We start from the raw sequence: 25,942 nt of genomic DNA, 5'->3' as shown, positions 1-25,942 counted from the left end.
TGCCACAGTGCACGGGTGGCATTGAGGCTTCCAGGGTACCACCCTGCCCAGAGCCCAACCACCCAGGGCCCCCCAATCATCTGGGAGATCCCCCCCAATCGTCTGGGAGATCCCCCCAATCGTCTGGGAGACTCCTCCCCAAGTGCCGGTACGCCTGGTCCATGATTGTGGAAACAAGTGCAAAACTGGATATCCGAGGCGAGGCTGTTATGTCCTGGGCGCTGGGTAGATCTGATGTCGAAATATTCAAGTGAATCTAACTGCTCATTTGAATATGCAAATCTGGGCGCCGATCTCAATGGGCGGCGGATCCAGATTGCCACGCCTTGCAGAGTTTCATTGGATCTTGTGAGGCATGACAAGGCCGGTAAATCTCGCGAGAGACCTCTCGCAAGATTTACCAGTCTCGTCACATCCTGAGTCTGGCATGGCGAGGCCGATAGGTCATGCCCATTGTTGAAGAAGGACCAGAAGTGGTTCTGGGTGCCACACAAGACAAAACATTTGCCAGAGTAAAAGAGCGACAGTCGCCCTCACTATGATCCAGCTCGGCTGCTAATCCTGACCAGCAATGCCTCCCCCTACGGCATTGGGGCAGTGCTGGACCACAGATGGGACGGCAGCACGGAATGCCCCAATGCTTTCATCTTGCGGACCCTGGCGGACACTGAATGATGATACATGTAAATCAAGAATGAGGGTTTGGCAGTAATATCTGGAGTCAAGAAATTCCACTAATATGTTCACAGGAAATAATTCTCTATTGTGACTGACCACAAGCCTTTGCTTGGCCTTTTCATGGAGGAAGAAGGAAACCCACACATCACATCAGCTAGAATTCAGTGTTGGGGACTTCCGGTGGTGGTATGTAGGGGGAGGACGAGGGGGCTCCCAGTCGGGTACGGTACTTTCAGCACTTTTCGCCCAGTTTCTGAAGGTATTTTTGTTTTAAATCCTACTTGATTGATGGTATAAATCGCCTACATAAGGGAAATACTCAGAAGAACCTGGACAAAGAAACTTGAAGGCAGATGTTCATCGACGGAATCGGAGGCCTCTCGGGGCTCTTCGGTGGAGAAAATGGCGGAGGCAACTTCTGAGACACCGGCCACTCCGCTAACAACCAAGGTGCTTACCGGAATCTTGGCGGTGGAATTAGAGAAGCAATGGGGAACTTCCGTGAGTCAATGCAAGAAGCCATTGCTCCTATTTGGTTGGCATTGGAGAAGACCAACATGACAGTAAAAGCGTTGTGGTACAGAGCATGAATGTCTCTCTCTCTCTCTCTCTCTCTCTCTCTCTCTCTTTCTCGGCATTGCGACCATATTGCCTCACTGGCAGCAGAAATGTCTCTGATGACGAGTGTGAAAAAGCACTGAAGGCTAATGTGGATGATTTGGAGAATCATTCCAGGAGATAGATGGTTGAAGGGGGGGGGGGGGAAAGAGAGAGATGGATTACCTCCCCTCCCAAGCTGGATCGACCCATTGGACACACCGATAGAAGCCCCATCCCAACACCCCAGTTCAGACAGCATTTTAAATGTAGCTCCATGTCTTTGCTGGCCCCTATCTGTAGTAATCATCTCTTTGTGCCAGCGGGCTGAGACTTAATGTTTACGTCATGGGAGCTGATCAGTTTGGAGAGGTTTGAGGCCTTTTTCGTGGAGGAAGGTTTGCCAGTTTTGAGGAGCAGTGGAAAAATTTCATCTACTTGGGACCAATCTGTTTAGATATTACCAGATTCATGATTCTTTGTGCAAGGCATTTCCGTCCTTCCCCTTGGCACTACTGTCCTCCCTGTTGAAGAGGATTTTATCTTTGGCCAGGTCTGGTGGGGGAGTATTTCGGGTATTTATGGCCAGATCATATCAGCTGAGTCAGCTCCGTTGAATGAGGTGAAGATTAAATGGGAGGGTGAATTGTGTCCTATTCTGGATAACGAGATCTGGAGCGAGGCTCTTCGCAGGGCCACCTCATCCTCCTGTGTGTCGGCTTAATTTGATCAAGTTCAAGGTGGTGCACAGGGCTCATCTAACAAAGGCAAAGATAAGTTTTTTTATCAGGGGTGGAGGACAAGTGTGAGCTTTGTCCTCAGGGGACAGCTAACCATAACCATATTCATATATTCTTGTCATGTCCGAAGTTATAAAGCTTTTGGGTCTCTTTCTTCAACACCATGTCAGAGGTACTTAATGTTGAACTGGAGCCATGTCCGCTGGTGGCCATTTTCAGGGTATCGGACTCACTGGTGCTGCAGACAGGGATGAAGGCGATGTCCTTGTTAATAGCCCGGAGGCAAATTCTGCTTGGGTGGAGGTCTCCTATCCGCCCAGTGTATTGGCCTGATTGAGTGGCCTCATGGAGTTGTTCCTAAGGTCAAGCACACCATTAGGGGTTTCGGTAGAATGGTACCACCTAAGATGGCAGCCATTCATTTTATTTTTCCAAAGAGTTACTTACCATCAGTTGTTAAGTGGGTTTTAGTTTAATGTTGGGGGGGTTAAGATTGGGTGTGTTCTTGATTGATGATTGTATTCTTTTTACATTGTAACTTGAAGCATCCATTTTATATCAATAAGTTATGTTGTTTATTTTAATTTTTGACAAAAATTTAGAGTACCCAATTATTTTTTTCCAATTATGGGACAATTTAGCATGTCCAATCCACCTACCTGCAAATCTGTGGGTTTGTGGGGGTGAGACCCAAACAGACATGGGGAGGTTATGTTGAACATAGAACAGAGAAAATTACAGCACAGAACAGGCCCTTCGGCCCACGATGTTGTGCCGAACTTTTGTCCAAGATTATGAACAAATTAATCTACACCCCATCATTCTACCATAATTGATGTACCTATCCAATAGCCGCTTGAAGGTCCCTAATGTTTCCGACTCAACTGCTTCCACAGGCAGTGCATTCCATGCCCCCACTACTCGCTGCGTAAAGAACCTATCTCTGACATCCCCCCTATATCTTCCACCATTCACCTTAAATTTATGTCCCCTTGTAATGGTTTGTTCCACCCGGGGAAAAAGTCTCTGACTGTCTACTCTATATTAATGAAAAACGGATGAATGAAATTATATATTTTTGAATGAATTCAGCATTGGGCGCTTCTACTCGCTTCGTATAAATATTCGATTCAATACGGCCCAGGTATGCAGATTGCCCATGCTGATGCTCCCAGTCTACCATTGCCCATAGGTTTCCCATCCCCACCAGTGGTGGATGAAGTAATGGCAACTCTCAACTTTATTGATAGCTTGTCGGTGACGGCTACTCAGATGCATGTATGGACACAGCGGGATCAGAGACTGGTGAAACTCCACCACATGCATTTGATGGTGGAATGCAGGGGACCCTTCCTGTAGTCGTACAGCCCTTTGCCCAGAGGTTCTCGGAGCTCAGCAAGAAGAATGGTATCATACCGTGGGGAGCTCACATAGTAATCCTGCCACAGAGTTAGGAATCCTTACGGAAGGAGCTACATAGTGGGCATCCAAGAGCCTCGAGGATGAAGATTTTGGCCTGTAGATATGTCTGGTGGGCCGGTATTGATGGGGGACATTGAGAGGGAGGTTCGCAGCTGTCCAGTGTGCCAGGAGCATCAGGAGCTCCCACCAGCAGCCTCCCTTCATCCATGGGAATGGCCAGAACGCCCATGGTGTGACTGCATGCGGACTTTGCAGGGCCTATCAAGGGTCCATGTTCCTTGTCATCATCAGGATACCTGAGGCCATGGTAACTGATAATGGGACACCTCATCACTAGTGAAGAGTTTGCCATATTTACAAAACAGAACAGCATCCGGCAGATCACACCCCCCCTACCAGGAAGGTGATGCTCGAAAGGAACAGAGGGGAGGGGGGGCTGGCGTTGCCGAACTTTAGCAACTACTACTGGGCGGCCAACATAGCGATGATAAGGAAATGGATGGTGGGCACGGGGTCGGTTTGGGAGCCGGTGGAGGCTGCTTCGTGCAGGGGCACCAGTTTGGCAGCCCTGGTTACGGTGCCCCTGCCGCTCCTGCCGGCGGGGTACTCCACCAGCCCTATAGTGATGGCGGCTCTGCGGATCTGGGGCCAGTGGAGGAGGCATATAGGGGAAGTGAGAGCATCAGTGTGGACCCCAATCTGCGACAATAACCGATTTGCCCCGAGGAACATGGACGGTGGGTATCGACTGTGGCGGAGGGCGGGGATTGCGAGGGTGGGTGATCTGTTCCTGGAAGGGAGCTTTCCAAGTTGGAGGAGAAGTTTGGGCTGGCGAGAGGGAACGACTTTAGATATCGACAGGTGCGGGATTTCGTGCGCAGACTGGTGCCGTCCTTCCCACGCCTCCCTACCCCCCTACCATCCCTCATCCAATGGCCTGGCGGAAAGGCCGGTTCAGACTTACAAAACAGGCATTAAGGAACAAACCACGGGCTCCATGGACACACGACTGAAGCAGTTCCTTTTTAACTACCGCACAACACCACATGTGTCGACGATAATCGCCACTGCAGAACTGCTGATGGGCCGAAGGCTTAGAACCCAGTTGGGTCTCACATTTCCGAACCTCATCGGGTAAGTGGAGTTGCAGCAGGAGGCGCAGAAGTGGCACCATGACTTGAGGAAGCCAGGGCAGCAGTTTCACTCAGGGGATACAGTCTACTTCCGCAAATTTGGAGAAGGGGCCCTCTGCCTCCCATGTATCGTGCTGGAGAGAATGGGACCGGTCTCCTACAAAGTTAGGATTCACGGGAGAGTTCAGCGAAAGCACGTGGTCCACCGCAAGAAACAAGAGCCCTTGCTACACAACGGCCAACCAGCAGCATTGACATCCAGCCTGTCCCAGAGCCACCGCAATCTGCAGCACATCCTCAGGCGAAGCGGTGCAGAAGGCGCCCAGTATTGGTGGCTGAGGGGGAACTTTTGGACTTGAGGGGGGGGGGGGGGGGGGGGGGGGGAGGGGGGGGGGGGGGGTAAGGAGGGGTTTTATAACCCCCACCAGCAGAACCACGGGGAAACCATTGTTGAACTCCCATGAGATTTGTGGAGTGCAGACTTCCCAAGCCGGGGGGCGGAGGCCACCGAGCTGTAGCTCATTAAAGACTACACACCAGACAGGGCCTGGTGTGATTAGTTCTTCCAGTAAGGACGGGACTGGGAGAGAGTTACTGCCATGGGCACGATATTGTACATACTTCCTTTCCACTACTGCTGGTTAAAACAAATCAAAACTTTGAAGTGTAGTCACCATTGTAATGAAGGGAAAGACACAGCCATTTTGCACTGTTACATCCCACAAACAGGAATAAGATGAATGTCCAGATGATCTACTTTGGTGGTGTTGGCGAATTAGCTAGGACACCAAAACTCCATTCTCCGAATAGTGCCATAGGTTCTTTTATGTCCACCTGAACAGACAGATGGGGACTCAGTTTAATGTCTAGTCTGAAAAACAACACTGCTGAGTGCAGTGCTGCAGTGAAGTGTTGGCCTCATCTCGGAGGTGGGCTTCAACCATCTCTGACGCAAAGATGTTGCAAATGCAGACAAAGTCACAAAATTATGTTTTCCATGCTCACAAAAAAAAACTGTAGGTGTTTTCTGGATCCAATGGAAAGATCAGTTGGAGCCTTGAGGGAAGTTGTATGAATTATCAGGAACTCAGACAAGGTAGGTCACAGTCTGTACAATTTTCCACTTGAAAGTGTTAAAGCTTGCATTTGTTCAATCATGTTACTATCAGAATATGTCGTGTGAAGTACATTTCTTCTCTTGTAAGATTACCTCCTTTGAATGGAACGGAAAACTCAATTATGTATAAGTTAAAAACATTTTTCAAATGTAGTTAAAATGCATACATACCAAATGTGGTGAATGTCACTTAGCAATTCACACTGTATTTACCAATACTATTGTAAGCGCAGTTGTGTTATCTGACCACTAGGGGGAGTAGCTCTGGGAATGCTCAGAAGTTTGTACAGGGCTCCACCCTTGGCTCCGCCCATGACTCCTCCCCCTAGATTGCTGTATAAATAACCGTGTCCAGAACGGGTAACAGGCTGGCTCTGAAGTAGATTAAAACCACTGTTCATATCTGAAAGCACGTGTCTCGTGAATTGATGGTTCCATCACCAACATTGCCAATCCTTCTCCCTCCTTTTGTACCATGGACACCTTCCTCTCGGTACTGTCCTCGATTATTCAAAGGTTGGTGAACCACAGCTTATGCCACGAGTTTGCTACGGATCAAGGCAAGGAGGCAGGTTCCAAGTCTACTTCAGCCATTATAGGGGTCAGATGAAATGTTGGTGTTACTCTAAACCACATGCTAGCCCTCTAGCCAACTGAGCTAACCACCCCTCACCCCTCCACTCTCACTTAGTCTAGAAAGTTTCCTGTTTCCCAATCCCCCGGTTCCCATGTTTTAGGATTTTTATGATTTAAGGGCTGGTTTAGCACAGTGCTAAATCGCTGGCTTTGAAAGCAGACCAAGACAGGCCAGTAGCACGGTTCAATTCCCGTACCAGCCTCCCTGAACAGGCACCGGAATGTGGTGACTAGGGGCTTTACACAGTAACTTCATTTGAAGCCTACTTGTGACAATAAGCGATTTTCATTCATTTCATTTCATTTAGTGCTGTTTGATACAGACTAAAAACAGGTATGCTGAATTTCAACATCACAAGTGCCACTAGATCAAAAGCAGTGCTCACCATTCGGAATCTTCCTGAAGGATGCCTTTATGCCTCCAATCAATAGCACAAATGCATCCATAATATGACTAAGCGTGGTTGAGCTGCGCTGGTGAATGTATAATTACTTGCATGATATTCCATTCTCATTTCCTAGCATCACTGTGGGTGCACCTTCACCAAGTGGCCTTGCAGGGGTTCAAGAAGGCAGTTCACCGCCACCTTCTCAAGGGCAATCAATGAACAATAAATGCTGACTGAGCCGGTGACCCCCTGTGAAAGCATCTCCAATTTACTTTAAATACATGTTATTTTGATTTCCTGCCCTATTAAACAATCTTTTAAAATCAAACGCGGCTAGAGAAGCATCGCTTTGCTGTCAACAAATGCACAATGAAACAGTGACTTGCAAGATCCTTTCGGTACACTGATTAGTAACAGTAGCTAAGCAACAGCACCCGTATCTGAAATCCCTGAAGTCCAGAAATACAGAATAGTCAAAATGAATGGTGGAATATAAAATTATTTCCAAAAGTGTGTTTTCAAAAAATCCATGTCTTAATACAAGTCCATGGGGAACATTTGAATAATCCCCAGCGGATTACTTTTAAGTAACTTGACATCATCTTTCTACACAAGTGTAGCAGATATAATCTTAACAATCTCTTGGCAAGAAAGAAAAATAGGAGCTACTGTTTTGGACAGAATGAGAACGTTTTGCTGTGCCGAGTCATGGGATAACAATGCTCTTTTAGCTGTCAATTAATTTTAAAAGTTCAAATTTTGATGCTTTATTTCCAAATAGAGGCCCGATTTAAGAGTGAAAAAGTATTTCACGATCTCTACAGGAAGGGAGATTGGGACTTGGTGCGAATTAGAATCCAAGCTGCAGAAATTTGGATGTACTCAATCTTCTGGTAGGCGAAGGATTGGAGGCCAGCCAGGAGAGCATTGCGATACTCCTGGAGGTGACAACTGAATTATTAAGCGTGTTAGCATCAGATAGGCTACATTAGAGCAGAAGAACTAGGAGCAAGAGTAGGCAACTCAGCCCCACGAGCCTACTCCGCCATTCAATATGATCGTAGCTGATCCCCACCTTGGCCTCAACTCCACTTTCCTGCCCGTTCTCCAGAACCCTTCACTCATTACTGATTTAAAAATCTGTCTATCTCCTCCTTAAATTTACTCAAAGTTCTGACATCCACCGCACTCTGGGGTAGTGAATTCCAAAGGTTCACAGCCCCTTGAGAGAAGCAATTTCTCTTCATCTCCGTTTTAAATCTGCTACCCCTTACCTTAAAACTATGACCTCTCGTTCTAGATTGCCCCCACAGAGGAAGCATCCGCACTCCATCTACTTTGTCAATACCTTTTAACACCTTATATACCTCAATTAGGGGCAGACAAGGAATATTACAGAAGTGTGAGCAGGCACCTTCAGTGGTGATAAGAATATGGGGATCGGGGTCAAATAGAATGCGGAGGGTGCGAATGGTTTGCTTCAGCCAGAAGGAAGAGGACAGAATCAGTGAGGTGAGAATGGAGTTTGTTGAGGGCAAGTGAAGAAATTGAAGCTTATGTTGTCAGGCAACAACAACTTATATTTATGTAGTGCCTTTAACATAAAGAACTATGCCAATGTCCTTCACAAGAGCATTATAAAACAGGTGTGACACTGATCCACTGAAGGAGATATTAGAGCAGATGACTAAAAGTTTGGTCAAAGCGGTAGGTTTAAGGAGTGTCTTAAAGAAGGAAAGTGAGGTAGAGAGGGCGGGGGGAAGTGTGAGGAGGAAATTCAGGAGTTTAGAAACGAGGCAAATGAAGATACGGCCACCAGTGGTGGATCAATTATAATTGCGAATGCATCAAGAGGCCAGATTAGAGGAGCACAGATAGCTTGAAAGGGTTGTGGAGCTGGAGGAGGTGACAAATTAAAGAAGAGAAAAGGCCACAGAGGGATTTGAAAACAAGGATGAAAATTTTAAAAATGAGATGTTGCTTTTTTTTAAAAAAATAGAGTACCCAATTATTTTTTTCCAATTAAGGGGCAATTTAGCGTGTGAGGCTGCAGTGCTATTCACTGCACCACCGTGCTGCCCTAAAATGAGATGCTGCTTGACCAAGAGTCAATGTGGGTAAGCAAGCACCTGTGTTTTGCTGTTTTGCGGTGTTTTCAGGGTCTAGACGGGGTTCTTTTGGGGTTTGTCTATTCTTCCTAAATGAACTCCTGAGGACTGTAGTTTGTTAAAAGCACTGCTCCTTATTTAGAGTTACGACATACATATTAGGACCTCTACACGAGGATGCAACTTCTGCTCCTTCTATCATCACTACATCAACATCATACGCTTCTGATGTTAACCCTTTAATCTATTAATTTCCACCCCCTCCCCACAAGTCTTTCTCACTATAATATTTACGTTTATCTACCTCTCCCCCAAATTCTCAGAATTCATGGGGTTAGTCTCGGAGGTGCCTTGACTGGTGGCTCATGTCTGTTTCAATTTTGAACCACAATCCCATCACGTAGTCTGAGTATTTGTCACCTGCCCACATTGCTAACAACGCTTCCTTTTCAATTGTGGCAGATCTTTGTTCTGTTTCTGATAATGACCTTGAGGTCTATATTTAACATCCCTCTACACATGAAATAATGCTGCCGATCCCCAGAATCTGCTTTTACGTCCGTATTCCGTCCAACAATCTTCAGCACTCCTTCACCCGTTATTACCGATCCCTCACCCTACCAGCTCCCTCTGGCCCCTTTTAAGTCTCATCATCCCTTCCAGTCAACAATTCCCTCAGTCTGCCCCCCCTCCCCCGGATTCAACATGACACCATGGACTCCTCCCACTGAATCCCTTTTCTCTTCTCCCCCCCATGCCCGTTCACGCCTGCACACCCCGCCCGCCATGCCCAATCACAGCTGCAAACCCTCTCATGCCCATTCAGACCTGCACACTCCTCCATAATGTTCAGAGCTGCATACCCCCGCCTTATGCCTGTCACACCTGTAGGCCCCATCCCCACTGCAGTCACTCCACCATTGATCTTCCCACCCTCCAGCTCCATACTAGCTCACCGATTCTACACTCTCGCAGCATCTTTCTCTTTCCACCTGCCCACTCCCAACCTTCCCTGCCTCCCACTAGGCCTTCACATCCATCTCATCTCTTCATTCCTCTCCTCCCTGTCTAATTCACACCCAGCCTATACCATTGCTGCCCAACGGCACTTCATGCAGCCGCCCGCCTGCAGTGAAAAGATCCAGCTCTTGGGAAGTTGCTGCAGCAAAACGTTCCATGCGTTTGATGATCCCACCCACCCACTGCAACACCTGATGTTCCAGGGTCCACGGTTATTGGTGGCCTCCGTTGTCCAATACCCGCAAGATACCCCAGGCTTTCTTGCAAGTGAGTACCAACATGTGCACATCGTATTGGTCCGGACATGTTCCGGTCCATACAGATATGCCACTGGTGGGGCAGATAATTCGATTAGGGAGGACAATTCTGGTTAGGTTTCATATCGGCCACTGACAGGAATAGTAACACACCACCATCATTTCATGCCCATGGGAAACTGATTTTTCAACTCAAGCCACATTTTCCCATCCCACCCACAATTAAACCCGGCATGAGTGGGGAAAATCCTGGCCACTGAATGGTCTCACTCAATTGTCTCCACACGGCCTTGCCTTCTCGCTGAACAAAGGCCCGGTTTTGTTTTCTAAGCATAGTTCGCCTCATGATTTGTGCTGCTTTTGTTAATGTTAAATCCTCTCTTGTCTGTAAAAGATCTGATAATGCTTCATCAAGAACCCCTACTACTATTCCATCGCAAATCAGTTTCTCTTTTAGGATTCCATAATTGCAGCCAGCCTGTTTAGATCATTGAAGAACAAATCCATGCTTATACCTGGAGGGGGCTTTGTTTTCTTTTGTTAAATTTTGCCCTTTCTGCAATTAAATTTCTGCAAATGTTGAAACGTGAATCAAATGCTTGCAGGATTTCTTTGTAAGAAGTAGGAGTCTCATCAACTCCCTGACTTGCTATCATGTCATCTGCATTAGATCCACTGCATAGACTAAGGCACTGATCTGATCCTTTTGATCTTTTTTGTGCTAACCAAAAGCAGTTATAAATTGGGAACCTCTTTCTGCAGTTGTCCCAGTTATGTCTGTTGTGAGTCTACAGTTCTTTGAAATGGTTCTGCAGAGTGGCACTGTGGATTCCTTGCTTTTACTGAGCCCTGGGATTGTTGTTGCTTCACAGGTGCTGCTTGCTGTGTCGAGTCCTAGTTCACTGCTGTCTGGTCTCCAGGTCTGTGTCTCAGCTTGCATCGGACGCACCCAAAAGTTCCACCTTTTCGGTGAGTTTTGAATCTGTTCCTTTTGGTCTTTCTTTCAATGATCTGTTATCTGGACAACTTCAGACACTTCGGCCAGTTCATTAATCAAAAGTTTTACCCAGATATCTTTACTGGTGAGGTAAACAAAGAACACAGATATAAAATTCAACCAAATTTATTTAACAAATAGTAAAATCAGTTACCCTTAAATTATCCCCAAATATTACTAAAAGATCCTGAGATTCATAATTCTACCGATGGACTCAGTCGTGCCACGGGTCCGATTCTCTGAGTCTCGATTTCCTCAGGGTCTTTGTTGCGAAGGTGGGTCTCGCATGCTGCTTCCTTCCATCTCTGGTCAGTCTTCCAGTCCTCTCGATCACCTCTCTGCTGTGTCTTCGCGAGGGTGTGTTCCGGGTGGTCGAACTTTATCCCCCTCCCTTTGTGCCTTTCCAGAAAGTTCTCTGGCCCTCAGTCAATGAGGTCTCGGGAGGGGGTTGCAATACCCATGGAATTGATGATGGCCACTCAGCGGGACACCAGTGATCCACCCCTAGGTGTCCATCTCCGGTTGTGTTGTCTGCACATAACCTGGTACCATACAAGGTAACTGGGTGCCAGAAAGTCTGGCTCAATCTGGGTAACCCAAAACAGATTGATCCATATGAATGGAACCAATTATGTCCTGATGGGTGATTGACCAGACAGGTCCACACATATCCTGGCAGTTTGTCTGTGCTTAGTGTATTCAAATTTGACCAAGTACCCATCATTCTGCTTGGATTTGACTGCGGTTTGATTTAAAAGGTCCAATTCTTAATTTGGAGTGTCCAATTTTATCAGGCCTAAAATCCAGGTCATTATCCATATTGGCTTGCCAGGTCAGTAGTTGCTTATTAAAGGTGTTTACACACTACCTGCTGTCATCATATTTTGTCATCTGTTCAAGGTCCACACTGGATTCTTTGTTGCTCGTCTATTCCCCCCAAGCTGCTCAAAACTAGTTTGTTAAAACCATTACTCTTTACTTACACATACAATATACATATTGGGACCTCTACACGAGTTTGGAACTTCTGCCGTTTGAGATCTGTTACTTAATCTTGTGGTGTTACATCATCAGTTCATCAGCATCATGTGCATCCCACGATAACCCTTTACTCTACAGTTAGAAGTTAAGACAACACAGAGACAGCTGTGGATCAAGAGTTAGGGATGAGGGTCAGTGTTGTCAGCATATATGTGTAACCGACACGGCCTTCCCATAATGTTGTCAAGAAGAAAAATATAGAGGTTCCAGGGGTGATGGCAGGTTGAGATAGGATACTTTAGGGATTTATTTGTTGGAAGGAGGTTTGCAGACCTGGAGGGAACATATCAGTTGCCGAAGGGGAATGGGTTCAGGTATCAGCAGGTTAGGACTTCATGAGAAAGGCAGTGTCTTCCTTTCTGACGCTGCCAGCCCCGGTCCTACAAGACAAACCCCAGCCCAAGGAGGAAATAGGAGAGGGCAGGGTTTCGGCTATATATGGGGAATTGTTGGAGAGAGAATGCCCCGGTGGAGAAGGTCAGGCGTAAGTGGAAGGAGGAGCTTTGGTGAGATGCTGGGGTTGGAGTATGCAATGAGGCTTTGTGGAGTGTTGTGCAAGACAAATCCAGTTCAAAGTGGCGCATAGGGCCCACCTGACAGTGTCCAGGATGAGTCGGTTCTTTCTTGTGGGGGGGGGGGGGGATAGGTGTGGGCAGTGAGCGGGGAGGCCGGGAAACCATGACCATATGTTTTGGGTGTACCTGAGGTTGAGGGGGTTTTGGATGGGATTTGCAGATATAACGTCGAAGATTTGGGAGTAACGGTGACTCCAAGTGCTATGGTTGCAATACTTCGGAGTGTCAGAGGATCAGGGAGTGCAGGTGGGGAGAGAGGCCAATGTTTTGGCCTTTGCCTCCCTGATAGCCCGGAGACGGATTGTTGTGCTGGTGAGACCCGGAGCTGCCGAGTGCGGGGGCGAATGATTTGGCAGAGTTCCTGCACACAGAGAAAATCAAGTTCGCCATCAAGGGTGCAGAGGAAGGGTTCACCTCGATGTGCGAGCCGTTCATCGACTTCTTTAAGGAGTATTGAGTCGTCAGCAGGGGGAGGGGTTCTTTTTTCTATTTGGGTTGGGTTAAAAGTTTAAAAAGGGGGTCACGCGCAGGGGTGGCAGTAGGTAGAGTGGGGGGGAGTTGGTTTGGGAAGGTTGGGTGCGGTGCACGGATGTTTTGGGTGTTTTCTGTTGCCATGGTTGGTTTTTGATGCTTTTTCTTCTTTGTTATGTATATATTTGAAAATGCCTCCAGTAGATTTGTTCAAAAAAAAGAACAAAAATATAAATGCAGAAGAGGAGGGGGATATGCATAGGTCTTTAAGAAATTCCTAAGAGTGTAAGTGTGGGAAGAATAGCTATTGCAAAAGGTTCTCTGGAACACTTGGAATTAATTGAGACAGGCCCAAGTTGGAGATTGGAGAAGAGAGGTGTAATATCTGCAATGCTCCTATTCTCCCGAACCATTCCATATCAAGGAAGGGTTGGAAGATTATGGTCAGAGCTTCTGGGATTTAGGCAGCACTGTCGGCAGTGTAGATGGAAGCATAAAATTACAAAGCAATGTTTTTTTTTAATAAATTTAGAGTACCCAATTATTTTTTCCAATTAAGGGCAATTTAGAGTAGCCAATCCACCTACCCAGCACATCTTTGGGTTGTGGGGGCGAAACCCACGCAGACACGGGGAGAATGTGCAAACTCCACACGGCCAGTGACCCAGGGCCGGGATTCGAACCCGGGTCCTCAGCGCCGTAGGCAGCAATGCTAACCACTGTGCCACCGTGCTGCCCCAAAGCAATGTTAATAGATTAAGTGAATGGACAAAACTGTGGTAAATGGATTTTAACATTGATAAATGTGAGGTCATCTGTATTGGATGGAAAATGTATAGGATAGGGTAATTTATTAATGGTGAGAAGCTAGAAACAGGGGAAGTCCAAAAAGAGTTGGGAATCCAGGTACATGATTCATTAAAATGTCATTAAAGGGATGGGAAACAATCAAATATGTTATGGAATGCTAGAATATAAGCAGATAAATGTCATTCTTCAGTTATGCAAAGGCTTGGTTAGATTACACCTTCAAAACTGTATGGGATTGTGGGTGCCAAACCTTAGGAAGGATACATTGCCCTTGGTAGGATAGCAACATAAGTTAATCAAAATACTTGGGGAGGAACTTCATGCCCTCCCCTGTGGTGAGTTTGATGGCAGGCAGGCATTTGATCATGTGGGAGGTAGTGGGTGGGGACCCTATGGACCGTCTTTCTGCATCATCGCCAATTGAGGCCCTTAAGGAGGTTATCAATGTCCACATAAGGGATTCACCTCCATTAGTATTAACATAGCGGTGGGAATGTGGCTCACCATGCAGGGAGCACAACAAGCAAACCATGGGGGTTGTCCTTGGCATGCCCCTCATTCCAAGGCACTCAGTGCCTGATTGAAGGACCTGGCATCAGGAGATGGGATGCTACTGAGAGCCACTCCCTGTCCTTGCTGCTGACCCCACATTCCTCCATGACCCCCTACCCACCATCACTCACCTGTGGCATGGAATCCAGTGACAGCACTAGGCCCCAGGTGAGTATTGCAGTTCAACAGAGTCATAGATTATCATAGAAGTTACAGTGCAGAAGGAGGCCATTCGGCCCATCGAGTCTGCACCGGCTCTTGGAAAGAGCACCCTACCCAAGGTCAACACCTCCACCCTATCCCCATAACCCAGTAACCCACCCAACACTAAGGGCAATTTTGGACACTAAGGGCAATTTATCATGGCCAATCTACCTAACCTGCACAACTTTGGACTGTGGGAGGAAACCGGATAACCCGGAGGAAACCCATGCACACACGGGGAGGATGTGCAGACTCCGTACAGACAGCGACCCAAGCCGGAATCGAACCTGGGACCCTGGAGCTGTGAAGCAATTGTGCTATCCACAATGCTACCGTGCTGCCCGAGTCGATAGACCAGTAGCTCTCATTCAGCAGGATGTCTTCTCCCAGGTCCTTCATCCCGGGGAAGATCCACTGCTGCCCACTTAAGTGCCTAAGTGGCATTTAATATGGCAGGTCTCCCTTAAAAGAATTGTAGTGGTGCTCTTGCTGGTTTCAATACAGCAGACAAGACACCTGTCGCTTCCATTAAACACTGTCCTCGAACTCCAAGGCCAAAAGTGAGGAGACATACACATTGCATTCCCTTGAATTTAGTAGATGAAGAGGTTATTTTTTGAAATTTTCAAGAAATTAAATTGAACAAATAAAGTATGTAGAGAGAAAATATTTCCACTGGTTGGAGAATCCAGAACTGGGGGCATAATCGAAAAATTTGAGACAGAACTCAGAAGTGAAATTAGGAAACACAAAGGATGGTAGAAATTTGGAACTCTTCCACAAACAGCAAGAACAATGATTATTTTAAGACTGAGATTGATGGATTCATGTGAATCAAATCTGCTAAAGGATATGGGACAAAGGCGAGTATTTGAGATAGGTTGCAGATCAGGAATGGTGGAACAATTTCCAGGGGTAAAATGTCCTACTCCTATTTTTTTGTGCGCAAGATGCACTGCAGTAACCTGTCAAGACTTCAACAATAGCATCGTCCATATTTGCAAGGTCTACTGCCTTGAAGAACAGGGGAATAGCAGCTCAGGAATACCATCACCTGCAAAATCCCCCCCCCACAGCACAGAAATATAGCACTGCTCCTTCATCATTGTTGTGTTGAAATCCTGAAACTTCCCACTTAACAGCACTGTGTGAACTGCAGCAGTTCAAGAAAGCCGCGCACCACCACCTTCTCAAGGGAACGAGGAATGGACAATGACTATGTGCTATGAACAAATAAAAAAGCAATAAAAAGACACAATGTGTAGTGTAAGAAGTAATGAAATTGTATAGACACAAGTTGGTTGACAAACAGGAAGCCAAGTGGAAGGGTTAATGTATGTTGCTTAGATTGGAGAAGAGGAACGCTGGTTCCAATTTTGATCATAGATCATAGATCATAGATCATAGAACAGTACAGCACAGAACAGGCCCTTCGGCCCTCGATGTTGTGCCGAGCAATGATCACCCTACTTAAACCCACATACCCGTAACCCAACAATCCCCCCCATTAACCTTACACTACGGGCAATTTAGCATGGCCAATCCACCTAACCCGCACATCTTTGGACTGTGGGAGGAAACCGGAGCACCCGGAGGAAACCCACGCACACACGGGGAGGACGTGCAGACTCCGCACAGACAGTGACCCAGCCGGGAATCGAACCTGGGACCCTGGAGCTGTGAAGCATTGATGCTAACCACCATGCTACCATGAGGCCCCATAATTTTAGATAACTCAGAAATAAAGAGCATTACAATAATATTTGCTGATGACACAAACGTCATGAGTTTGGCATACAGCAAGGAGAAAGATAAAAGATTTTTGAAAGACAGATTTTGCTAAAAATAGAGGTATGCTATCAAAGCCTTCTGTCTTGTGTGTATCAGTACAGACACAAGAATGTCAAATTTCAAAGGGAACAATTCTGCATAAGAAATTGGATGCCAATTAGTGGTATGTTAGCTCTGATTGGCCAAGACATTGCCATGGCAAAAGCACCAGGGAACTAATGTTTTCCATGCTTACTGGAAGCGACATCTATTCATATGCAGGGGCCGAACCACTGCAGGCAAAATGAACATGTCCAGACATTGCACCTTTCTGAATAAACTAAAGCATGGGAATCAATAGTTCCCTGGAACATTTGCCTTGGCAATGTATTGACTAATCAAAGCTAACTTTCCAGAAATCTGCACCCCATTTCTCATGAGGTAGTGATGTTCCCTTTGAAATTTGGCATTCTTGAGTCTGTACTGACAAGTGCAAGGTGAAAAGATTTGAAAGAATGTCTCTTTTCTCGGCAATACTGAAGTTCTGTGCTACCAAATGACTGTAGGCAGATTAACGGAATGGGCACAAAAAGAGAATATGCTGGAAAATCTCAGCAGGTCTGACAGCATCTGTGGAGAGAGAACAGGGCTAATGTTTCGAGTCAGGGTAACTCTTCATCAAAGCAATAATGGAATGGGCAAATTGATGACAGTTGCAAATTAACAGGCATAAAAGTGATGCAATGCAAGGAATAAGAGTACAAGTTGAATGAAAGGATGCTGGAGGATAAGAGGTCAAAAAATATATATTTCTGGGACCTACTCTGTCATCATGTGACAGAACAGCACCGTATCCATTTGTGCCTGAGGCAGAAGCCCCTGCTTCAAACCCTGGGGACATGGTCATTTGCACAGAACTGAATTAACAATTAAAGTATTGCCAGATTATATTCTCCGGATTTATTGCTCCAGGATTCCATTCCTGTAAGGTGATCTGCATGCTATTGAGAGTTAAAAGATGCAATAAAGTAAGTGGTTTTTCAGACTCAATCTGGAAGTTATCCCAGCAGGTACCATCAATGTTCAATAACACATTGATAAAGTCAGACCAATTATGTATGACGAGACTCTGCTTAAATGAACCCCTCATTGGTCATAATTCTCAAGGAAATTCAAAGCAATATTGCCACTACTGGGAAACATCACAGAGAGCATGAATGCCTGGTGCCTAACTCTCAGGGCATGGTTGCAATGTTGAATGAAGTTCTCACCAGAGTTGCCGAATAGCAACTCTGCTCTCTCTTACTCTTTCACATCTTCCCCACTACACACAATACTTCCTTCCCCTGATTCTAGCCTGCAATCACTGCACCACACTTTGTTACACATCCTTGATACTCACACACACATCACGTATGCAACTCTCACTTCCGCACACCTCAAAGCTGAACCACCTCATACTAACAATTCCAAAATGACCGGGACATTCTCTAACCAACTCAAGACTGTCAGAAGCAAATTTGCTTCTTTCTTGCAAGAGAAGCTCACCCACAACTCCATGATTCAGGAGCGAGAGCAGTGATAAAGAACATAGAACAGTACAGCACAACACAGGCCCTTCAGTCCACGATATTGTGCTGACCATTTATCCTAATCCAAAATCAACCTAACCTACCACCCCTTCAATTTACTGCTGTCCAAGAGTCGCTAAAATGTCGGTAATGACTCTGACTCCACCACCTCCACTAGCAATGCATTTCACGCACCCACCACTCTCTGTGTAAAGTACCTACCTCTGACATCTCCCCTATACATTCCTCCAATCACCTTAAAATTATGTCCCCTCGTGACAGCCATTTCGGCCCTGGGGAAAAGTCTCTGGCCATCCACTCTATCCATGCCTCTCATCACCTTATATACCCCTAACAAGTCATCTCTCTGCCTTCTTCCCTCCAGTGAGAAAAGCCCTAGCTCCCTCAACCTTTCTTCATAAGACATGCTCTCCAGTCCAGGCAGTATCCTGGTAAATCTCCTTTGCACACTCTCCAAAGCATCCACATCCTTCCTATAATGAGGCAACCAGAACTGGACACAATATTCCAAGTGTGGTCTAACCAGGGTTTTATAAAGCTGCAGCAAAACCTCACGGCTCTTAAAACGAAATCCCCCTATTAATGAAAGCCAACACGCCGTACGCCTTCTTAACAACCCTATCAACCTGGGTGACAACTTTGAGGGATCTATGTACGTGGACCCCAAGATCCCTCTGTTCCTCCACACCTCCAAGAATCCTGCCTTTAACCCTGTATTCAGCATTCAAATTCGACCTTCCAAAATTAATCACTTCACATTTATCTAGGTTGAACTCCATCTGCCACATCTCAGCCCAGCTGTGCATCCTGTCAATGTCCTGTTGTAACCTGCAACAGCCCTCGACACTATCTACAACTCCACCAACCTTCGTGGCATTGGCAAACTTGCTAACCCACCCTTCCACTTCCTCATCCAAGTCATTAGCAGAGGTCCCAGAACAGATCCCTGCGGGACACCACTGGTCACTGACCTCCATGCGGAATACTTTCCATCCACTACCACTCGCTGTCTTCTTTCCGCTAGCCAATTCTGTATCCAGACAGCCAAATTTCCTTGATCCCATGCCCCCCTGACTTTCTGAATGAGCCTACCATGGGGAATCTTATCAAATGCTTTACTGAAATCCATATCCACCACGTCCACTGCCCGACCTTCATCAATGTGTCTCATCACATCCTCAAAGAATTCAATGAGATTTGTGAGGCATGACCTGCTCCTCACAAAGCAATGCTGACTATCTTTAATAAACTATGTTTTTCTAAATGATCATAAATCCTATCTCTCAGAATCCTTTCCAGTATTTTGCTCGTGACAGACTTAAGACTGACTGGTCTGTAATTCCCAGGGATTTCCCTATTCCCTTTCTTGAACAGGGAAAAACATTTGCCTCCCTCCAATCATCCGGTACTACTCCAGTGGAGAGTGAGGATGCAAAGATTATCGCCAATGGTGCAGCAATCTCCTCCCTCGCTTCCCATGGTAACCTTGGGTATATCTCGCCTGGCCCAGGGGACTTATCTATCCTGATGCTTTTCAAAATTTCCAGCACATCCTCCTTCTTAATTTCAACCTGTTTGAGCCTATTAACCTGGTTCACCCTGTTCTCACAAGAAACAAGGTCCCTCTCTTATGAATACTGAAGGAAAATATTCATTTAGGGCCTCCCCTATCTCCTCAGACTCTGGGCACAAGTTCCCTCCACTATTCCTGATCGGCCCTGCTCTAACTCTGATCATCCTCTTATTTCTCACAGTATAGAATGCCGTGGGGTTTTCCCTAATTCTTCCCGACAGGGCTTTTTCATGTCCCCTTCTAGCTCTCCTAAGTCCATTTATGAGTTCCTTCCTGGCTATCTTGTAACCCTCTAGAGCCGTGCCAGATCCTTGCTTCCTCAACCTTACGTAAGCTTCCTTCTTCCTAGAAGCTCCACTTCTCTTGTCATCCAAGGCTCCTTCACCTTACCATTCCTTCCTCATCTCAGTGATACAAAACTATCCAGCACTCGCTGCAAGTGCTCCTTTAACAACCCCTCATTACTGTTGTGCATTTCCCCGAGAACATCTGTTCCCAATTTATGCTCCTCAGCTCCTGTCTAATAGCAGTATAATTTCCCCTCCCTGCAATTAAATACCTTCCCATACTGTCTGTTCCTATCCCTCGCCATGACTATGGTAAAGGTCAAGGATTGTGGTCACTGTCACATTATGGAACACCTCAACTTACTGGAGGGTGAGATTTCACATTAGCTCTGCTGCAGGTAACTCAACTACTGCCTTCCAGCGTCCAGACTACTGAAGAAGGTTGATGGGCATATATTTGGAAATGTTAGGTGCATTACGCAATCTGCTAATGTGCCTGCGTAAAATGAAGCAGAGCATGGGGGAGACCAGCTCAATTGGGTTTTCAGGCTGCATGCAGAGCACGGAGAACATTCCCTCTAACGTGGACTGAATCATCAATCAGTATGACAGTGGCATCCACTGTCGCAGAGTCGCTCCTGAAAGCAAACATTCAGTACCATAACATTTCTCAACATTAACCTTAATTTTGTTGCTTTGCAACTGATGACAATATGGAAAGCTCATCTTTAAATGGGTTCTGAAATACTAGTGCTTCTGGCTATTATGTATTATTTCATACACATAAATTATTGTGTTGTGCGAGTTATTTTCACTTTCAGTGCCAGGGATGTTTGACAAAAGTGGCAATGCAATCGGTCAAAGATGCTTGCATGGGGTGCACTCGAAAAGGATATCGATAGGAAGTTGAATTGTTCAACACCATCGCCATGGAAACTATGGTGTTATTCCACTAAATGCAAAACAAATCAATAGAATGCGGCTGGTAGCGATGCAAAGAATCAATGCTGCTCTGTTATTTTCACACATTAGAAAAAGAGGAGAGAGGGCTCCTTCCCACAATTTTATTGTTAGTGACTGCCATTGCTGTCTGTATCATTCAGGTTTGAGTTTTACAAAGAAAAGCTTAACATGGATGAAATTTTGAAATAAAAGCAGATTCATCAGGATTGGAAACAGAAAAGGCAGGTTAACATTTTGGTGAGGACTATTCAATGGTGATGCAGCAAAAAAATCTGTTCTGCTTTTTTAAAACTCATTTACAGATGTGGGCGTCGCTGGCTAGGTCAGCATTTATTGTCCATCACTAATTGTCCTTCAGAAAGTGGTGGTAAGTTGCCTTCCTGACCACTGCAGTCCCTAAGGTGTAGGTACACCCACTGTGCTGCTGGGAGTGAGTTTGAGGATTTTAACCCAGCGACAGTGAAAGAACGGTGATATATTTCCAAGTCAGGCTGGCGAATGACTTGGAGCGGAACCTCCAGATGATGGTGTTCCCAGGTATCTGCTGAACTTATCCTTCTGGATGGCAGTGGTTGTCAGTTTGGAAGGTGCTGCCTAAGGAACATTAGTGAGTTCCTGCAGTGTATCTTGTACATGGCATACCACCGTTGATTGGTGGTGGAAGGATTGTCCTGGATGGTGTTGAGTTTCTTGAGTGTTGTTGGAGCTGCACTCATCCAGGCAAGTGGGGACTATTGCATTACACTCCTAACTTAATAATAATAATTGCTTATTGTCACAAGTAGGCTTCAATGAAGTTACTGTGAAAAGCCCTAGTTGCACATTCTGGCGCCTGTTTGGGGAGGCCAGTACGGGAATTGAACCCACGCTGCTGGCATTGTTCTGCATTGCAGGCCAGCTATTTAGCCCATTAAGCTAAACCAGCCCCTTGTGCCTTGTAAATGGCAGACAGGCTTTGCGGAGTCAGGAGGCAAGTTACTCGCCTCAGGATTCCTAGCCTTTGACCTGCCCTGGTAGCCACAGTATTTATATGGCTAGTCCGGTTCAGTTTCCGATCAATGATAACCCCCAGGTTGCTGATAGATAAGGGATTCAGCAATGGCACTGCCGTTAAATGTCAAGGGGCGGTGGTTAAATCCTCTCTTTGTGGCGATGGTCATTGCCTGGCATTAGTGTTGTGCAAATGTTACTTGCCACTTGTCAGGCCAAACCTGGATATTGTCCAAGTCTTGCTGCATTTGGACATGGACTGCTTCAGTATCTGAGGAGTCACGCATGGTGCTGAACATTGTGTAGTCATCATGGAACATCCCCACTTCTGACCTTATCATGGAAGCAGCTGAAGATGCTTGGGCCAAGGACTCTACTCTGAGGGCCTCCTGCCGTGATGTTGCTGCTTCCATTCATTTTGCATGCAGTCCACACATAACAAAGTATGTGATACTTTAAATGTGTGACATATCAATTTTATTGGTATCTCTGTGAAACTTCAATGACATTAAAGATGAGAACAGTAACAATGATACAATTGCGATATCTCACGCAGTCAGGCTGATGTTTTCAATGCAGATCAGCTCAATAAAAAGGTCTCTGCTCAAATGTTAATTAACCTTTGTATTTGCAATGCTGAATGGCCAACTTTGCTTTGTTTTTATTCATTATTTATATGACATCCTGTTTAATGCAAACTGCTTTTCAAAATTTTGGAATACTTGAGGAAAAAGAGCAACGGATATATAAAGAGTAGTTTCTGGGTATTATGAGCACAAAACGTTTGAGCACACATCAGAATAAAACTCATAAGGCAGATGGCACTGAAACTAGCGCTTGTGCGTTGAGACTGAAGCTGCTTTTACATTGGTGTCAGTATGCTGTCTGTCCACCTGGCATTACTGATATTTTTAAAATTAGATTCAGTGACTCTGGCAGCTTTTGATTTGCCACCTACAGAGCAAGATTCACTCTTTGGCAAACACCCAGTGAAAGCATCCCAGTGAAATAAATAGAAAAGTAGCTTAGGTATGACTCGAATTCAGTGACATCGGATATGATCCATTGGCCGCGTCCTGCCAAAATCAGCCTCTCCTTGGTTTCCCGACAGTCCTTACACACACAAGATCTAACAACACCTTGCAAGATGTTGCGATCTGGATCTTGCTTGCAATGGGTGGGACCCAGACTTTCATAGTTAAAAGAGTTTAAAAGCACCTTAACTATGCTTTTTAAAGCACTTTAACTATGCTCACGCCAGATGGAAGACCGCCCTTCATCTAACAGCCACAGCAAGGAGACTGCAGCCAAGCACTGTTCAGTACTGGTCCACACAAACGGGGACTAGGCGGAACGACACTTGGAAGGTCCCCTAGGTGACTGGAGGCCCCTGGGTTGGTCGGGCTCTGGACAGGGTGCCAGCCTGACCCTGCCATGGTGCCCAGGTAGTACTGCCAGGCTGGCAGGTGCATTGGCAGGGTGCCAGTGCCGAGGTGCCAGGCTGGCATTTTGCCCGCATTGAGATCAGACCTGGGGGTTCCTTTGTGACGTGGGGTTCAGGGGAGGGGGGGGGGTTAAGAGATCAGGGTGCCGCATAAAAATGGCATCCCAATCTCCTCTTGCACTGAGGAGCTCGGCAGTGCAAGAAATGATGTTAACTGCCGCCTTGGGGAGGGGAGGCGCTCCCCGCCGGGACCCGAAATGGCAACAGTGTTGTCAGATAGTGGGTAGCGCCAGGAACAACCTCGCTAATCCCACCCATGACGACCTTTTGGTTAGATCGTGCCCATCAACTACAAGTAAACAACATCCAGCCTAAACAGCACAAAGTGAAACAACTCGACAGCAACAAACAATTGTTTACACATCAGGCCTTTATATGCCTCTGATTTAAAAAGAAATACTTGCTAATTATTATTGCACTGAAAAGTAATTTATGTCAGCAAATTTGGTAGTCATTTGTCAGACAGTACAATTCAACAGATAGCAGTCAGATCAGAGGCCGATAACCAAAACTATTTTGCAGGATCTGGGGTATCACATTCGCTCCAGGCAACCTCCTTTATACTGGGGACACTGGTCTGAGACCATTAGTGTACATGAATAAGGCTGGCACAGTTGGAATCCTTAGTGCTAATAAAAGCATTGCCAAATCGGACCTGGAGCAGTTATTATTCCGATCCATCATGCTGTACGTCTTCTTCCCAGCTTAATTTGATTAGATTCAAAAAGAAATTCATATTATCTAATATAATAATATTCATTATTTAAAATTACCTAATTATGTAACACAATTGTCTACACATCACTGCTTTACAATTGTTTACATAGCAGTGCCAAGTAAAAGGACAATGTATGCAGCATCATATAATCATTGCTAATCACAAACCTGAAAATTATTTCACCTGGTCTTCCCAAAAGTTCTTGGAAAAATATTTCAAAGGCCAACAGCAATTCATTTTCAGATCAAATCTAAACAAATACTCAGTTGAATATTCAATTAGTGTACGTTAATTATAGACGATTTGCAACATTTTCTCTCGGCATACCTGTATGTCCTGGTTAATAACAGTGATCCAGGCATCAACAGTTTTCCCAATACGCATTTTCTCAGCTTCATCGCTGAAATATAATTCAATTAATTATTATTAATCTCTGATATCAGTCATTTCTATGTCTAATTTGTCCATCTGTTCAAATAATAATTTAGAAGTGCATGAAGGTTATATAGTTACTATTGCCATTTCCACCCAATTTGTGAATCGCCTCTTAATGATTTTTTTTCCTACAAATTAAACAGCATTGTACAGTTTCAGTTCTTAGTAGCATTTCAACCAGAGCTATTGTTGCGTTTGAAAATCACTTTGAACTTCAAAGCAGCACGGATATATTGTGCGACTCCCTTTGTAGAAATATAAATTAAGAGGCAATTTTGCGCTGAATGTAACTGTGCAAGATCAGAATTGAGAGGGCAACACATTTTTCAGGGTTTGCTTCAGCTCACTGGCTGCATCAACTCTGAGCCAGATGGCCGAGGGGTCAAGTCCCATTGCACAAACTTGCAAAATTAATTCAGTTGGCTTCATAAGTGCAGTATTGAGGGCCATGTGTTCCCCGAGGTGCTGGTTTCCAGATGAGAAGCCATTATTCAAAGAGTGGAGGGATGTGAGTGTGTGGGGGAGTTGGGTGGGGTGTTGGGGAGTGGTTGCACAGGGGATGAGTTATTCTGCTGCCCTGATCAATGTCTATCCCTGAACCAACACTACCATAATGGATTATTAAGTCATTCATCTCATTGTTGTTTGTGGTATCATGCTGTGTATAAATTGGCTGCTACACATTCTTATATTACAGAAGTCACCCTATTTCATTGGCGTTGAAATATTCAGGATGCCCAAGGAAGCAAAAGGTGTTGTATCAGTGTAAATTCATTCTTTCTTTCACAATGGCTATTGGACTGGTCAAATTATTTTGAATTGGTAAACTGCATAATATTTGCCAAATTGTTCCTCACATGGAAATTTCTTCTCAGTCTACAATCCCAACATGACATTTTATTAATTGCATACGGCTTCCATTTCACAAAAACATTACAGGGCAACAGCAAAATATTCGACATCTACAATAGGTAATCAAAGACGGGGATTTTCGCTCGCTAATTTTAAAGACAGAAATGATCTGCATCTGTGACTTTGTGCAAATGCATAAACCAGGAAAACACTTATTCAACAACTATGACTTTTTGATTTCTGACAGCAGAATCAAGCTAAATTATTTCCACATGTTAAAGTGTTCAGTTAGCTGCCAGATTACTGCGGAACTGAATGCATTCAGATAGGTCTGGCAAGAAGGACAAAGGAAATGCATTTTTATATTTTCTGACGAAAGAGGGCACCCAAAGAGAAATTTATAAAAGTCAGCAGGGGATTATTCTACGTAACTGTTTTACTTCTAACTGTTGAACTGAATTCCACAGCTATCCTTTCTGGCCTCTTTACGGACAGCAGGATTCTGATTGGC

The 25,942-nt window shown here is 45.4% G+C and overlaps 1 protein-coding gene across 1 annotated transcript in view; it reads right to left on the bottom strand.

Moving 5' to 3' along the window:
- Positions 1–25,942, bottom strand: part of kiaa0586 (KIAA0586 ortholog) — an 818,517-nt gene that overhangs the window by 398,660 nt on the left and 393,915 nt on the right. Inside the window, exon 14 of the mRNA XM_038780001.1 lies at positions 24,472–24,544. Coding sequence (XP_038635929.1) covers positions 24,472–24,544 — 73 coding nt within the window. The remainder of the gene's footprint in view (positions 1–24,471; positions 24,545–25,942) is intronic.

The sequence above is a fragment of the Scyliorhinus canicula genome, chromosome 2, assembly GCF_902713615.1.
Source record: "Scyliorhinus canicula chromosome 2, sScyCan1.1, whole genome shotgun sequence".
Taxonomy (NCBI): domain Eukaryota; kingdom Metazoa; phylum Chordata; class Chondrichthyes; order Carcharhiniformes; family Scyliorhinidae; genus Scyliorhinus; species Scyliorhinus canicula.
The sequence above is the reverse complement of the archived record's forward strand: the minus strand, read 5'-3'. Positions and strand labels throughout refer to the sequence as shown.